Raw genomic sequence first — 17,524 nt, forward strand, 5'->3', positions numbered from 1 at the left:
GACAAAACTAGCAAATGAGAAGTCTAGTTTGACTTCTAACTGCTAGAATTTAGTAACCCCCAACAATCCAGATAGGGTCTTTGACATCTGCAAAGACCCTATCTCCAAGCAAGGTCCCATTCTGAGGTTTTAGGTAGACCTGAATTTTAGGGACTGCACTCCCCTTTCACAACGCTATCTTCTGGCTGCCAGAATAACCTTTTAAAAACCAAAAACAGTTTTTTGACCACAGCCCTCCCTGCATGAAATCCCTTGCTGATTCACCAGACCAGATGGCAAAAATAAAAACCCAGATTCCTTGGTATTAGGCAATGAGCTCAAAAGAGTTTGGTTTCTGTCATCAGGGAGTTAATAATCTCATTGGGACACAATCATTAACATACAGTGGAGTGAATAGCAAGTCTGACATCTAGTTGTATGGAACACTAGTAATAGCACATGCTTATTACATGGCACCTACTATGTGCCAGGCCTGGTTTTACTTTTTAATTTTTTTTTACAGCCGCTCCTACAGCATTTGGAAGTTCTCATGGTTGGGATCAAATTGGAGCTGCAGCTGCCAGCCTACACCACAGCCACAGCAACACGGAATCTGAGCCACCTCTCCAACCTACACCGCAGCTTGGGGCAGTGCTGAATCCTTAAATCCACTGAGTGAGGTCAGGGATCGAACCTGCATCCTCACAGAGACAACGCTGGGTCTTTAAAACACGGAACCACAATGAGACATCCCCAGGCCTGGTTTTAAACACGCATTACATATTAGTCTAGTTAATCTTCAAAAACAATCTTATAAGATAGCTGCTGTTATTACTTCCAGCTCACAGATGAGGAAATGGAGGCAAGTCCAAGGTTACACACTCATGAGTAAAGGGATTTGATGCTGGGATTTGAACCCAGTAAGGCCAGCGCCAGAGAACAAGCTCTTAACCACAGCGCTCCCCAGCCCTGAGGACTCCACACCTGGTTCAAAGTGAGCATTCTGACTTCCGTGGGCATCAAGACTCGTCCCAGATCTGAGTTTCCCACTGCGCGCTTGCCATGCTGACTATTTATTCACCTCTGTTATTCAGTAGCCTTTGAGTTAGTTCTTTGGCAGCAGGAGCTGGGTCCAGTTAATTAATTAAATCCTTTACCTCACAGTTTTTGAATGCCACTGTACTCAGTGTGCAGCGCTGTTCCAGGCTCAGTGAAATCATGATGAATAAGACACGTAAAGAAACCCCCTGCTCTTACGGAACTGACATCCTCATTATGAAGGCAATTGGTGCTGAAACAAGGAAGAGTTAGAATGACCATCGTATTATCAGAGAGCGATAAAGTATATGAAAAATAAAATAGAACAGGGTGATGTGAGAGTGACTGAGGGCATTACTTTAGAGTGGGTAGCCAGAGAAGATTGAGAAGGTGACATCTGAGCCCAGACTCGATCGCTAAGAAGCACCCCACCATCCAAAGGTCCAGTCCAAAGTGTTACCAAAAGAGGACACAGCAGGTGCAGGGAACATGGATGGGCAAATAACTAAACTCCTTCAAGGCTCAATTTTCCCATCTGAAAAATGGGAGCAATAGGGTTCACCTCTCAGTATTGTTGGGAGGACTGTGTGAGGAGTGAGTAGGACTTGAGGGAGTGAGGGCCTGGGGTTAGTAAGTGATAGCTTCCTCATGTGTGTGTGTGCACACGTGCACGCATGTGTGCATGCTCATACACTGTCAATCAGGGCTCTGTAGGAGATGGGTATGTGTGTATACACACACATGCACGTACACACATATATACATGTACACACATACACATGTATACACGTATATATTTTTGTGTGCACACACTCTTGATACAAGCTGAAGCTGCGGTCCACAGGTGGAATTTCTTCTTCAGGAAAACTTCAGCTCTGCTCTTAAGGCCTTTTAGCTGATTAAAGCAGCACCCTCCAGAGATTATCTAGGAAAACTGATTATAGATTTTACTCATATCCACAGAATACCTTCACAGCAACATCTAGATTTGGGTTTGATTGAAGAACTGGAGACTGTAGCTTTACCCCATTGATACAGAAAGCTGACCACCACACTGGCCCAGCATCCACCCTGGTGCCTGCTCAGTAGGTGTTTGTGAAATGAAGTGGCCCATCCCTAGCCCTGATGCCATCATTTTCCCAGACAGACCTCATGTCTAGCCACAACCGTTCCATTGTCAGCAGGTGAAGCACCTGTCATGAGTACTGAGATGCAGAGGGTGATGCCAAAAAGCACGATTCTGGGCCCCAGTCTCACTAAGGAGGTGAAACACGCAACCTGCAGGTAAATTCCCACGTGAATGTCTAAACCACCATCAAGTCCCTTTCATCTTCCAGTGACGATATGGCTCAGGGTCCTCTTTTTCGAGATGGCGGTGACAGCCCTCAGCCGACTCCCTCTCTCCAGGGTGCCCCCTCCAGGCTCATCCTCTATCTATCTGGGCTGAGGGTTGAATCATCCTCAGACATTGTTTTACTCCTGCCCCTCCCTGCTTAAGAACCACAACAGTTCCTCGCTAGCTGCCAAGTCAAGTCTCAACTCCTCTGCCTCCCTCTCAGGCCCCCTAGAATCTGATTCTCCCAGGGTGACATGACAGCTGTCTTCATAGTTTTGAAGGGCTGTCAGAGAGAAGGATTAGGCTGATTTCGGGCTGCTCCAGCAGGCAGAAAGAGATCGCAGGTGCAAATGACAGGAAGACGTAAGTGCCCCAGCAGAAAGAGTTGTTCTTTCTTTTCCGTTTGTGAGTGCGGGTGGCAGGGGAGGTGTACGGTGTAAAGGTTGTATTTATGGAGCCCTGATGATGCTCCATAAATGTGTGCGACACCCACAGAACTGTCCTCTGCTCGCTCATCTAAGGTGGCAGGAAGCAACGAGTACTGCGCACCCAGTCTGAGCAGCGATCGTGTGAGGTTTCTGATAGTTTAGACAGGATGTTGCTTATCAAGCCTCCTAAATCAGTGAATGAAGACAATGGAAAGACTATTTTAGATTTTCAAGAAAATACATGTTTGTTTTGAATGCCTCATGCTCCTGCTGTAGGTTGGGATTGGAGAGTCAGGTGGGGGCCAAATTACGTAAAGCCCCACAGTGGGGGATTTGGCAGCAGAAGCAGGGGAGTGACATGATTCTAGAACAGAAGCAGAAAACTTATGACAAATGGACTTTCGGCGTTCCCCTTGTGGCTCAGCAGTAACGACCCTGCATCTATGAGGATGCGGCTTTGACCCCTGGCCTCGCTCAGTGGGTTAAAGGATCTGGTGTTGCTCTGAGTTGTGGTGTAAGTTGCCAACTCGGCTCAGATTCCGGGTTGCTGTGGCTGTGGCTTAGCCTGGCAGCTGCAGCTCTGGTTGGACCTCTAGCCTGGGAACTTCCATATGCCACAGGGATGCTGTAGCGTGAAGTGGGGCTCCGGGAGGGATGTGGAGCAGGATGGCTTCTCGGAGCCCTCTTACCTCTGATGTGCTCGCTGGCCAGCCTCCTCTCTCCCATCCCCTAGCTGCACCCTGGTCCCCAGCCAGGGTCTCTTCAACTCCTGCTGAGAGGTGGCGCCAAACTGCTTCTCCACTCTGAACCTTCTGTCTATCTCTACCTTACTCTCCGTTTTGTCATTCAGATTCTACCTCCCACAGCAAGGCTCTTGAGGATAACTTAGTATAAAGGTGCACCAAGGGACCGCCTGCATAAGCTGTTGTACATTTGTACAGTGCAATATTGGGCGGCCATTTACATCAAGGTGATGGAAGAAAATTTAATAATGTGGAAAGACGGGCAGCCTCTACTATTATGTGAAAGAAGCTGGTTACACACCGTGTAGTCTGATTTTTGAGAAGTAACAAAACAATCCTCATAAAAAAATACTAGATGATGTGCACACCAAAATGTTGTCATATTCTCTGGGTAATAGGATTGGAGGTATTTTCTTTTTATCTCTGTTTTCAAAATTTTATAAAATTATCATGACTTGGAGTTCCCGTCGTGGCTCAGTGGTTAACGAATCCGACTAGGAACCATGAGGTTGTGGGTTCGATCCCTGGCCTTGCTCAGTGGGTTGGGGATCCGGCGTTGCCGTGAGCTGTGGTGTAGGTCGCAGATGCGGCTTGGATCCCCTGTTGCTGTGGCTCTGGCATTGGCCAGTGGCTGCAGCTCCGATTCGATCCCTAGGGAACCTCCATGTGCCATGGGAGTGGCCCTAGAAAAGGCAAAAAGACCAAAAAAAAAAATTATCATGATTTGACTTTTACGAAATTTTTTTTTCATTTTACTGTTCATCAAAGCCACGTGTTAGTCACTAATTGTGACCTACACTCATCTCATCTTTTCTGTCTCTAAACCTCATTGTTGGTCCCATGTCTTCTAGTCTCTGACTACATACTGCTCTGTGTTAATACACATGCACGTTGGTCTTGCTTGACCAATTGAGGAAAGTTTTCTCTGGCCAAACTGTGACTTATTTTCTCATTTTGCCCGTCGGAGACACCATGCAGGAACCGATCCCTTGATGGTGGCTTGTACTGGATCCTCACGGTGCCACATAACTTAGCTGGGTTTCCAGGAAGGCCCTGGGCCTGGGGATACTCCAGAAGCCCACCGTTCTCATGGGTATGGTGAGCCCCCAGTGGTGCGGCTTGGTTCCTGACCCAGGTATCCAGTCACTGGCACTTCAGGTTCTTGAGCCCGTCGCACTGTTCTGCCTCCTCCGTCCTCTTTACTGACTGGGCCAAGAAACCTGCAGAATCAAATGTGCTGCCCAGATTCCAAACAAACTGTCCTCCAATAGCTAGAACACAGCTGGAGACTGGAAGGTCACTTTATGGTTTTTTTCTCATTATTTGTGAAGGACATTAGGGTTTGAGGGGATCTTTAGTGACTGCCGTGCTTTCTGAAATGACCCTGGAGGCTTTTCTTGAAAGCCAGGTCTTATTGTCCCAGTGTCTCCTGTGGTGTGGGGACCATGCCAGGCAGGAGCTCTGGGAAGCTGACTGCGGGGCCAAGGTCTGGGGAGGCAGCCCTTTGCTCTCGTGCTTCTTAGTCCGTGCTGGGAGGCAGCTCTTCTCTTACATTTTACAAGCCCGCCCCCTGAAATGACCTTCACGAAAGCTACATCATGCTCTTTTTACTCATAGGTGATTCAGACTCCAGTGACCACAGCTTGGCACTGTTAACGTCTCTCTTTTCGGTTGCTAAATCAGAGGGGCAGCAGAGCTTACTTAGGGCTTAGAACAGGAGACCCTGCTGTTTTCTTGACAGTTTGTTTCAAGTGCATTCAGACACGATTCTCCACAGGTACTTGAAGGGCTGTCAGGTGGAAGGAGAACAAGATTTACTCTGTAACTGAATCCTTGCTTCCGCAACCCTAACCTCGCTCCAGGCTGGCACCGTTCTCTGCCTCCCTCGCCACAGTCCTTGCACGGACCACCACGCAGCCTTGCCTGCATGGCTGCAGCAGCCTCCTCCCCAGGCTGCCTGCCTGTCCAGTCTTGCTCCTCTAATCCTTTCTCAGAGAGCCTAAGTGATCTGTTTCAATCGTACATCTCATCACACCGCACCTCTGTTTAAAACCCTGTAATGCCTCTGCACTGCCTTCAGGATAAACGCTAAACTCCTTAGCATTGCTTTTAAGACCCAGTGCTCAGACTGTGTCAGCCCCGCCGAACCCCTTGCACAGTGAACCCCAAACACTTTTTATCCTCTTTCCTCCAGGTCTTCACCTAGAACATTTCTCCTCCTCTTTTCATGAAGTTAGCTCGTTTGCCTTCCAGGTATCACCCCAGATGTCCTCCAAAAGCCTACCCCATCACCCAAGGCTAGGCTGGGTCTTCTTCTGTCCTCCAATCCAGTATCTAGTTTTACCCTATCATATTTCTTGTCATTTTATCTTTTAATTGCCTGTTTATATGTATTTTCCTCTCCAGACAACAGTCTGAGGACTGGGGTGGTTTTAATTTTTAAATCTTTTTGGGGGCAGGGGATGGTTTTATCATTGTGTCCCCAGTACCAGTGCCTGACGCAGAGACACTCAAGAGTTGCTGAATGGGAGTTTTCATGGTGGCTCAGTGGAAACAAACCCAACTAGTATCCATGAGGATGGGGGTTCAATCCCTGGTCCCGCTCAGTGGGCCAAGGATTCAGCGTTGCTGTGAGCTGTGGCATAGGTCGCAGACCTGACGTGGATCCCACGTTGCTTTGGCTGTGGCTGTGACGGGCAGCTGCAGCTCCGATTCGCCCCCAGACTGGGAACTTTCATATGCCGCACCTGAAGCCCTAATTTAAAAAAAAAGTTACTGAATGAATGAATGAGTGATGACAGATGACATAGCAAAGATGATAGATGGAAGTTTTAGGAGAGTAATTTTCACTCTATGTCTGAAGAACTTGCTAATAACTGATGCCATCCAAAAAAGACTGACCCACAAAGCATGGAACCCAAGGGGCCATCAGCAGGGGGTGGAGTACCTGGCCTCCTGCCCTGTCTGCCCAAAGGCACAATGAGATTCACTTCTGGGGACAAATGTCTAGGCTGGGGTCCCAGTTCTGCACTTACTGTGAGAGCCTGAGCAAGTCACAGACTCTCTGAGCTTTCCTTACCTGTAGAATAGAGATGATACCTGCCCTGCCTACTTCAGATTTTATGAGAACCAAATGAGTACTTTGTAAAAGCCTTAAAATCAAATGAGAGGTATTATTATTATTTACCACATAATCTTCAGGACTTGCAGCTTCACTGACTAATTTTAGCTTTGCAGCTACATTAGAAAAACCATGTGCCATTTGGAAAGTTTTACTGCTGCAGGCAGAGCTGAGAACTAGAGCAGAGATCCTCTCCTGCTTCCGTGGCATGCCACGCCCTAGGGAAAAGGCAGTAGCAGGGATCAAGAGGACCTGTTTAGTTAGGATCTGGCAAAGGCAGGCCATTGTTCCCGCCATCAGAGATTCCTTGGAGCCTATTACTAAAAAAGGGGGTGTAGGGCCCCCAAGTCTTAAATCACCATGAAAACAGCAGAAACAAAAACTAGACCTATGCAATAAACCCTCCCCTTGGGCCCCTTGATTTATGCTTAAAGTCAAGAACAGTTGACAGTATTTCACTTCCCCTTTGGCAAGACAAACCAAAGAAACCATTTAACTTAAAGGCTTTTTATTAGGAACCAGGGGAATGAGCTGCTTATCCCTCTATAACAGTCTAGAGCAGGGCATCGGGCCCAGGATGGAGAGAGTGTCAGAGATGCTGTGGTGTGTCTCGCTGCACTTGCTCAGGGTCTGGAAGGAAAGGCGGCGGAGGCGGCGACGACGACGGAGGGCGGCAGGAACTGGTGTAGCCAAGCCACCGAGAGCCTGAGGAGAGCCCTCTGCCTGCTGTCCCACTCCGCTGGAGGCTGGAGGATGCCAGGAGACATAGAATGCGGCTGGAGTGGGCAGGGCGCAGCAGCACTGGCTGAACCCCTGGCTCCATTCAGTGCTGCTTCACTTGCCTGCCCTCCACTCTTCTTGCCGTTTAGTGATCAGGTATTTGAAGAACTCATACACAGACCACGCGATGGCTGTGGAGGGGATCTGGTAAATTACTCTTGCCTGCACCCCTCGGAAGTAGGCGGTCACTCCGCCTACTTGATACACCGTCCTGAAGGCACTAGCCATGCCTGTGATGTGTCCTGTAATGTTTGAGTTCAAAGCCAGGGACTCCTGGGTGTTGAGCAGTGTTTTGCAAACGTCCAGTGGGGTTGTGGCGGCGGCAGCTACAGCTCCTGCGCAGGCTCCGGAGAGGACGTGGGAGCTGGGGTTGTACCGTCTCTGGGGGTTAAAGTGTTCCTGCAGGAATTCATAGGTCATGAAGTGGATGGCTTGGAAGGGAACGTTCATGGTGAGCTGGGTGGTGTAGCTGCGGTAAAAGGCCCCGGCCCCTTCGTTTTGCCACACTGCCCGTACACAGTCTGTCACCCGGTGGTAGGGTGAGTTGTACATCTGCATCCTCTGCTTGACCACTGGTAGTACCATTGGTGACAAGGAAGGAAACGGTGACAGCAAGCAGCCAGTGAGCAGAAGTGTCCAAGTTCAAAGTCCAAGTCAGCCGATCAGCCATTGGAACAGAGAGAGAACAAAGGATGGGTGAATTGTCAGTTAGCCTGATGAGTTGAGGTTTTCCTTTTTTGAGGGGCGGGAGGTAGGAGAAGGTTGATAAAGGACTGAAAAATAATGGGCCCATTTCCAGAGGGCTTCCTTGAAATAAGTATCTACCTATTATTATCACCATCTTACCCTTTCATACTCTTAAGAAATGACTCAGTGGGAGTTCCTGTCATGGCTCAGTGGTTAACAAACCCGACTAGTATCCATGAGGACGTGGGTTCGATCCCTGGCCTCGCCCAGTGGGTTAAGGATCTGGCGTTGCCGTGAGCTGTGGGGTAGGTCAGACATGGCTCGGATCCTGCATTGCTGTGGCTGTGGTGTAGGCGGGCAGCTACAGCTCCAATTAGACCCCTAGCCTGGGAACTTCCATATGCCATGGATGCGGCCCTAAAAAGACAAAAGGCGAAAGAGAAAAAGAAAAAAGAAATGACTCCGTGGCAGAGAACATAAACTATGAACACAGAGCCTTAACGATCCCAAATCTCAGGTACACAGAACACTGAACTCTTAGAGCGTGAGAAAATTTTCCTTTCACTGGAGAAGGAGAAAGAAAAGGGCAACAAAAACCAAAATCCTTAGCCAAGGAGAGTGGCTTTAGTTCCAAACATCTCCTCAGGTAGATGACATGGTATGAGTCTGGGACCTTCAGCTTAGTTTTGGCCCTTTCCATGCTGTGGCCTTGCCCAGACAGGTAAAGCACTGGAACTTTAAGGACATGGCAACTATGCTCTCCTTTTGTATTTGTTTGGGGAAAAGCCAAGCTCCAAGCAGCAGTGCAGGGACTAAATCCTACCCATGTACCCTTTCATCCTAATCGCAACCATTCTTCCTTCCAACAAGATAGTATTTTCAAATTTCAAAATCCATCTGTGCCTCTTGAAGTGAAATAATCTGCTAAAGTTTTAAAATCAAATCCACTATAAAGGGGACTTCCAGGAAGGCCCAGGAACAGGCCACACAGAGCCATACCTTTTTCCAGGAAAGCCCCAAAGATGAATCAGATTTCAATGAATATGCTTCCCATCTAAGGAAATCCTTCTCATTACCAACAAATGGAGGGAGCGCCCTCTGGTGGTAATACAATGTAACATGCCAGGATTTCCCACCAAAATTGATGGCGTGCTCTCTGGCTTTCTTCTGCAAACCAAAATCAGAGGAAAAGCACAGAGTTGCAGCTGCAGCTTCCACAGAGGGAGAAGGTGAGGAATCATTACCTTCTGCTGGATTCATCGCTGCATCATGAAGTAATGTTGCTACGCACCCGGCCGCACCTGCAAAGGAGAAAACAACTGCCATGGTAAGGCCAGAAGAGGGTGACTGATTCATTGAGGCCCCAGAGTGAAGGGGCCTGGCTGTGCTAAACCACAGCAGGGAGAGCAAATGATAAGAGCCAGTTTACAATATGGGAACCCATTGCTTCTAAACTCCTATTCAGGGAAATAAAGATATTCATTCCCTCTAACCTAGCAAGGCCATCAATCTCCCTGCTACAGCTACGATAAGAAAGGCCAGGGAAAGGCTGAGAAAACAGCCCAGATTTTATCAACACAGGTGGCTCTGAGAATAAATGCAGTTCATGCTCCACAGAGGAAGCCGATACACTGTGGCCAAGGATGCCAGCACTTCAGCTGCCCCCAGAGGGAGAGCACACGAGCAGGTGGGCAGTCATCCCTCTGTCCTGCTGCCCAATCCCAGAGAATCTCACCCTCTGTCCTGCTGCCCAATCCCAGTCTCCAGATCCTAACAGCTGTCCATCTAGACCTTTCCCTCAGGTGCTCAATTACCGTATCCCTCACGCTTACCTCTCCACTTCGTTTACTTTCACACAATCCTGGGTGTCCGGGCTGCTATCCCTTCCCTTATTTCCACACAACCGCCAACCCTCAGGTTTCTTTGTACAGAAGCCCCCTGGCCCCAACCCCATTCACTTTTAGAGGCCTTGTCATGTCCTCAATGACACAAACTGCTCCTGGGCAGCTGGGATCCTGAAAAGGTGAGGCAAAGAGCTGGGGCTCCATTCATATCTTCCTTAGGTGGCTGGGTCACCTCCAATCCCATCCTGAGGAGCAGGAAACCACCTAACTACCAAGAAGTATGTAACGGGCAGGTGGGGGCAGGGGGGAGTTCAGTGTGTGTCCCCACATCACCAGGGCATTAGAAGTTGATGCCAGGGAAAAGATGGGAGGAGTGAATGAAGCTGGAACAAAGGGAGGGTACTGTCACCCTTTGTTGAGGTGCCTCCAAGCAGGGGTGGGGCTGAAGCAGCCCGCTGAGAACATCAGGTCTGGAAGTCCCTCCCCGATAATGTGGCCTACCCTAGCTTCAAACCCTGCTGAGACCGGAAAGCACGGACAGCAGCAAAGCCCAGAGAGTTGGGAAAGTGGGGGAACCAGCACAGGAAGGCTCAATACCATTGGCAATATGGCTATTGCCCCCAGGGTGGATTACATCACTCAATGTCTTTTTTAACTTTTCATAGCAGGCAAAATAGAGGGCGTGGGCAGGCCCTGCGCCTGTTGCTGTGACGTTCAGCCCCCGCATGGGCCTCCACAGGCCCTCCGTTCTTATAATCCTCCAGAGGGCCTCCAACACATTGCGATAGCGGGCGGCGGGATCAGGCTGCAGGCTCTGCATCCGGGTCTGAAAGCACAGAAAGGAGAAGTGCAGTGTCAGTGATGCCGACGCCGCACCCAACCTCAGCGCTCAGGCCTGGGCCCTGGGCAGACCTTCTACGTGGAACCGCACCAGCAGGCAGAAGTGATACCTGGCATTCGGTCCTACTTCCTTCCATATCTATGTCCAGTCTTTCCAAGTCTTGCACCTTTCTCTTTCTGGTCATCTACAAGAGGAACGCTGTTATTTTCCCTCAAAAAAAATCACTCCTTGGTAATGGTTCCTTAAACTCCAAAATGATTCATAGCACCAGCAGCAAATATTAAGCCTGTGTCTCAGGAGAACTTGCTTTTGTGTCTGAATATAAAATTCAGGCTAAGAGTTCTTTACAAATGGATTCTAAAGTCCATGATTGACTGTCAAGAACATACATTATTTTTCTGAAGACTGGTCCTGGGCCTGGTTCCAGACCACATCCTACACTGACCAATGAGATGATGGCTTATTCTTTGATTTATCCTTGGTGGTAATCTGACCTTTTCAGACTGTTTGGCATTGGCAGAAGTAGCCTTCCTGATAGATGCTGCTCTAGTCTCCTGGGAAAGTTTACCCTCAAATTATAAAAGTGGAAAGCAGTCTAGTCTCTAAAACTGAAGGGGCTTTCAGATCTCTCACCTAAACTGACTGAATTGCAAAACTGGCATCAGTGAATAAAATCGGTCTTGGTGAAGCATAACCCTTGGAATCTCTAGAGGATTCAATGATTGGAATGAATGTATATGGTAGACACTCTGTATGATGTTCCTAGACAAAGTTTTATTCAAATTTAGAAAATCAATCTTATTTGAAATACTTCCCAAATCTGAAGGAAGAGTCTTCCAATACAGATCTCCTGTATATTGATCTATTGCAAGGTTAAAGTAGCATGAAGACTATCAGATAATATAAAACCAGTGTCCACTGCCTGGAACACAATAGGTATTCAAGGTTTGTTGAATGAATGAATCTGAGCTTTGCACCAATTCAGAAAGTAACAAGTAGGCCTTTAGTGAGCCAGTAGGGGCAACTAATGCCCAAGTACAGTTTAAATTCCTACTTTATTCCAATCACCGATTGAAAAATCAGTCTGGATTTTTTTTTAAAGCTTGACCCTTCCTGTTGGTCATTTAGAATCCAAGAGTATTGCCTCCTCTCAAGAGCGTGGGAGAAAAGAAGCTAACCAGATTAACAGGTCCTACTTAGCTGCAAAGAATCCACATTCCTCTAAAGCTATTTTCTCCTCCCTTCTCCCAACAAAGAACTGGTAGCCTGAAAGTTTAAGGACTAGAAGTTCAATCAGAAATACACAGTATCACTTATCACAGTGCGACACATTCTTTTCTACCTCTCAAAAAAAAAGCCCACCAGAAGCATAAATTTCCAATAAAAAAAATGTGTTCACTGATCTTTCCCATCACCCCGGGGGTATAAAATCCATCAGAGGAGTTATTCAAGGAGACCACAGGTCTTTGCTGGCTATGGCCACTAATAAAGATAAACTGGGGAGTTCCCATTGTGGTTCAGTGGGTTACAAACCCAACTAGCATCCATGAGGATGCGGGTTCGATCCCTGGCCTTGCTCAGTGGGTTAAAGATCCAGCGTTGCCATGAGCTGTGGTGTAAGATGCAGCTCGGCTCCTGTGTGGCTGTGGCTGTGGCTGTGATGGAGGCCTGCAGCTGTAGTTCTGATTCTACTCCTAGCCTGGGAACTTCTACAAAAAAAAAAAAAAAAAAAAAAAAGATAAACTTAGGCCCTTACAAAAGAAAAAGGTAAACTGTGCCTTGGCCTGATGGCTTAACAATGACGTGTTTCCATATATTTTGTTCAAAACTAATCTTGCATTGGGAGAATGTTTAGAAATTGCACTGTTCTACTGAAGTGAATGGCATATTTTGGTAACCAGTCTTGAAAGGTCCAGCCTTAGAGGTCTGGAACCCTTTACTCTCAAGAGAAACCTGAACTGTGGGTACATTACCTTGAACATTTTACACACATGTCTAAATCTCTCAGTTCTCATTCACTGAAAATATACCTCATGGAGAAGACTCAGGCATAAGCCACAGCAAATATAAAAACTAATGTGGATCTCCAAATTTGTAGGCCAATAAATCTATCTTTTAGAAAAAGATGAAATTTCTTTCTTTCTTTCTTTTTTTTTCATTTTGCCTTTCTAAGGTCGCTTCTGTGGCATATGGAGGTTCCCAGGCTAGGGGTCTAATCGGAGCTGTAGCCACCGGCCTACACCAGAGCCACACCAACCCAGGATCCTTAACTCATTGAGCAAGGTCAGGGAGAGAACCCACAACCTCATGGTTCCTAGTCGGATTCGCTAACCACTGCGCCACGATGGGAACTCCAGAAAAAGATGAAATTTCTAAGAATTAATGAATATACTATTGCCTGCCTTTGTAGAAAAGCCAGCAGACTAATAGGTAAGTGGTTTGGTCAAACAAGCCATCTAGGAGCCAGGAAGCCTGACTGGGAGCCCCATCTTGCTAGATGTGTGGTCTTGGGTAGGTCCCTTAAACTCTCTGAGCTTCAATGTTGCCATTTATAACAAGAGACTAAGAATGTCTGGCTTATAGGGCTGTTGTGGGGCTTCAGAGTTAAGGCATGTAAAAGCCACTGTTAATTTATGAGGTACTAGAAGTAGAAGGCTTTTTATTGTATTTGACTATGATTCTCATAAATAGTAGTTCCTATCTTAGAATTTATAGATCAAGGCAGTATTGTCGATTGTATACGTCATTTTGCACATATGCAGACACAACTAACTGGTCTTTAACCGGTAAGAAATCAAATTTGATTTTGTATTTTTTGTTTTCATTTGCAAGTTTCTCTGTGGCTATGGTTTCTACGTCCAGCTGTTAATCTAAAGGTCATGTTTAGGAAAGAGCACTGTTACGAAATTCTGTGCCTTTCTTGGTTCTGAAAATCTGCTTTGAGGAGGCTGTATGGAAGGCCTGGGAGTCCGACTGGGTTTACGTCATGACTCTGCCACTAACTCTGTGACCTTGGACAAGTTACTTAACTTGCCTCCTTTCCTTCATCCATAAAATAATGAACTTCGTGAAGTCGTTTCAAGGATTAAAGGAATAAATGTACGTAAGGCACATTAGATTGTGCTCAACAAATACAAACAATTCTCATTTATTGAATACTTATTAGAGAGAAGAAAATCAATTTCCATTCCCTAACCTTCCAGTGGTGAATGTATGTATAGAGAACCATTTACATCTGGAGTTTGGAAAAGATTTATTTCCCTTTGTTCTTTCCCTCTTTAACTTATTATGTAGGTAGATTACTTGCTTCACCACGACAAAGCCAAAAAGCAGCACCTGGTGACAGGTGAGTACTTAGCCAGATAAGCTTGAGAAGAGTTCTGACTGCTTTGGGCTGCAGAATCTATCCCTTTAGATAGTCTGGTGCTTGGCTCTGAGGCCCAGAAAAGGAAAACTGGATTCACTTGGGCTCCCAAACCTGCCAATTGTGACCATGGAAATAGCTGGCTGAATAACTATAGCCTAGCAAGGCTATGCTGACTTCCCATGGTCCCTCTCAAGGATATTTTAAGTCGACTTGACCCTGATAAGTGACTGGGGGTGCACAGGCTTGCATGCCAAGAAGCACTGTCAGCTTTCATTTGCAAACACTGATTGCCTTCTGGGCTCCAACAGAGATACCTGCCTCTAATCTTAGGTTCCCTTGGGCTCCTCTTCCTCTCCACCACCTATTTATGGTAAAAGAGGAAGAAGGGGTGTCTGGGGACAAGTGAACTGGGAAGCTCTTTCTGAAGGAAGAGATTTGAATTTGACTTTCATGTCTGCACAAGTGTTTACTGTAAACGGTGTTTACTGACACTAAACTCTTATGGTCTCACCTCGTTTTTCCCTCTAGTCATGTAAATCCCAGCAGTAATGGCAAATGAAAATGATTCTTCTAAAATACATTTCGTAGCCTCCTGAGCATTTTTTCCCTCCAGATCAAATAAGTATTTCTTTAATGTAGTGCTTTGATTGTAATGTTGTAGTACTCACTTTTCAAAAACAAAACTTCAAAGCTTATGCAAATGAGTGAGAACTGTTCTTCAAATTAGTTACCTTGGAAAGCTACAAGTGACTTATTCCAGCACCGCTGCTGGGGCTATGCAAAACATCTCTGGAACTCCTCTTCCAAAGTGTTTCCTCAGTGGGTATAGCAGCCTCCAGAGTAAATCAGTTTCCTTGCTTTCCAGTCCTACCTTACCTCTGACTCCAATCACTGACTCAGATCACTCCCTTTTGATCTCCCACCTTAACTGCCATATCTGATTCTGAATGGTCTCAGTTACCAAAGCATCAACTCCATCTTGTCACAGGACAGAGACTTGCCCCATTTAAGGATATGCATCCAAATATTCCAGAGGCATTTCCAACAGAGGAATTTATAAAATGTTTACAACGACAATAGCATTATGTAAATATATGGAGTAAGGAAATAGCCTCCTAAGGTAACAGAACAACACTTAAACTGATAAGCTGTAGTAATATGTCTGTCACACGATTACACTGTATTTTTCAAGCCACTGAATAATTTTTCACTACTCTCCTTGGTCCAGTTTTCGTTTGATAGCCATCCTGAAAGACGGCACCCTAAAAACCCTGCTCTCTATTCAGAGTCTAAGTATAGTGGGGTTACTCTGCAGTTAGATCATGTTAACTCTTGGATATAAAGCATTAACAACTCACAGGCATTCAACCTAGACTTTTACATAAATGTCTGAGTCTCTTTATTTGTACGTGTCGATGTGACATTACCATATTGTTAAAGCATTAGCCAGCCTCTTACTTCTCTCTCATGGATTCTACTGTTTATTTCTATTCCTCTCAATTGACATGGGTATTTAAAATTCGAATATCCACTTTAGCCAAGTGCATTTACCCCTTTCAATGGGCATGGCCCTTGGTAGGAGTTCACTTGCAATGTGCTAGAATACTACCAACGCAGTGTCATTCACAAAGCTTAATGAGCACTTTCTCCATTTCCTCATTCACATCACTAATGAAAACATGCAAGGGTACTGGAACCAGAGAGAAGCAGGAGAGAGACTTTGCATCTCCCAAGGTGATGCTCTCCTCCTCAATATGTAACATTTTCCTAATTTGAGGAGAAAACACATTGTCTTAGAACTGTGAGAATACTGTTTGACTATTGCCCTTAACATGTAAAGGAGAAAACAGTCTCTGTCATTATACTTATTTCAACAGTCTCCCTGAGTTTACTTCTCACTCAGTTTATTTAGTGGTGGTTCCTTTGCTAACGCACAAGAAAAAGAACTGTAAAGAATGTGTTCCCTCTTCACCCAGCTTTTCTCACAAGTACCTGACTTCTTGGACCCACTCATCAGCCTGCTTGGTGTGGATAAAAAAATTAAGTTTTACTTTCACATGAATCACATCCTCGTATGGATCCGATTTTATTTTCTTCACACTAACATCTACTTTCCAGTATTGCCATGCTTCCCTTCTAAGCAACTTTTCTCTTTTTGTCTACCTCAAATGGCTAAAAAATACACCATGAAGTCCATTTCTCCTTTGAGGGCCACTGTGCTCCCTGCACATACACAATCCCCATCCCAGCTCAATTTTCATGGTCAGGAAATAGGTGGGGTATCATGCTTGCTGCATAGAGAAACCGAAACTTTTTCCTGAACATCATCTTTCCCACATTATTTCCAGTCAGGAACTCTGAATTCTGACTGCACAGTGATTTCAAATCACTCATGGGTTAAGATTTAATAAGGAAATCCTTTATCTGAGAGATCCCAGATCCTGGTTCCTGCCCTGTCTCTTTTAAGGGAAAACACAGCAAGAAGCTTTTAAGAGCATTCGCCAGAGAACATCTCAAGCCATTAAGATCCTATTCAAGGTCTTCGGTAGGCTTCACCTTAATCAAGTTAGTAGCACTTACCTGCTCCCTTCCCACCCGACCCTACTCCTGTTTAGTCCCAGCAGGGATCCAGGCCTTTGGCTGACAGATTTTCTTTCCAGAGTCCCGATTCAAATCTCACTGAAGGTTAGAAAATGGTCCTGGTTCCTAACTGGAATCAATTCCTGACCGGAACCTTGCTTGCACGGAGTATGGTCGAATAGCGTGGTTGGTGACAGGAGCCAGAAAGGAACCCATGTCGGCTCCGGCTCTCGGCTGAGACCCTGACTCCGGACATGACCCAAGGGTCAGGTCAGCCCCAGGTTGGGTTCGGAACAGGTCCAGGTCTCACCTTGACGCAGTCGATGGGGTACATCACGCAATGCTCCAGGATTCCTGCCACGGCGCCCGCCACCATGTGCGTGGTGACAGTGGCTCCAGCCGGCAGCGCCTCGTAGTCCGGGCCGGAGTCCGGATCCTGCCGTACCGGGGGCCTGCAGGCCCCGGCCTCCCCGCCGCTGGCCCCCCGGCCCACGCCCCGCTGCAGCCACCCTTCCAGCAGCGCCGACTCCCCGGGGCTCCGCCCCGGCCCAGCTGCCGGCCCCCCCGCCACACCGCCAGTACCCCGCCCCTCCAACTCCATCCACCCAGGCCAGCTGCGGCGCCCACCCCCGCTGCCGCCGCTGCCGCCGCCACTGCCGCCGCCGCCCCCCAGCCCCGTTGCGTCTGCCTCAGGCGCGGCCCAGGGAGCCCGGGGCCTCGGGCTCCCGCTTGGCCCCGAAGACACGCCCCTCAACCAGCCATTGGTGCAGCCGCCAAGAT

General features: G+C 47.1%; 1 protein-coding gene across 1 annotated transcript; it reads right to left on the reverse strand.

Annotated features, from left to right (window-relative positions):
• Nucleotides 1-7,136: 7,136 nt before the first annotated feature.
• On the reverse strand, nucleotides 7,137-17,455 carry SLC25A28 (solute carrier family 25 member 28). The gene is made up of 4 exons (XM_047762270.1): nucleotides 17,055-17,455; nucleotides 10,554-10,782; nucleotides 9,357-9,413; nucleotides 7,137-7,997 (listed from the first exon to the last, which is right to left on the reverse strand). The coding sequence occupies exons 1-4, from the start codon at nucleotides 17,343-17,345 to the stop codon at nucleotides 7,480-7,482; spliced, it is 1,095 nt and encodes a 364-aa protein (XP_047618226.1). The 5' UTR covers nucleotides 17,346-17,455; the 3' UTR covers nucleotides 7,137-7,479.
• Nucleotides 17,456-17,524: the final 69 nt, after the last annotated feature.

The sequence above is a fragment of the Phacochoerus africanus genome, chromosome 15 (assembly GCF_016906955.1).
Source record: "Phacochoerus africanus isolate WHEZ1 chromosome 15, ROS_Pafr_v1, whole genome shotgun sequence".
Classification (NCBI taxonomy): Eukaryota; Metazoa; Chordata; class Mammalia; order Artiodactyla; family Suidae; genus Phacochoerus; species Phacochoerus africanus.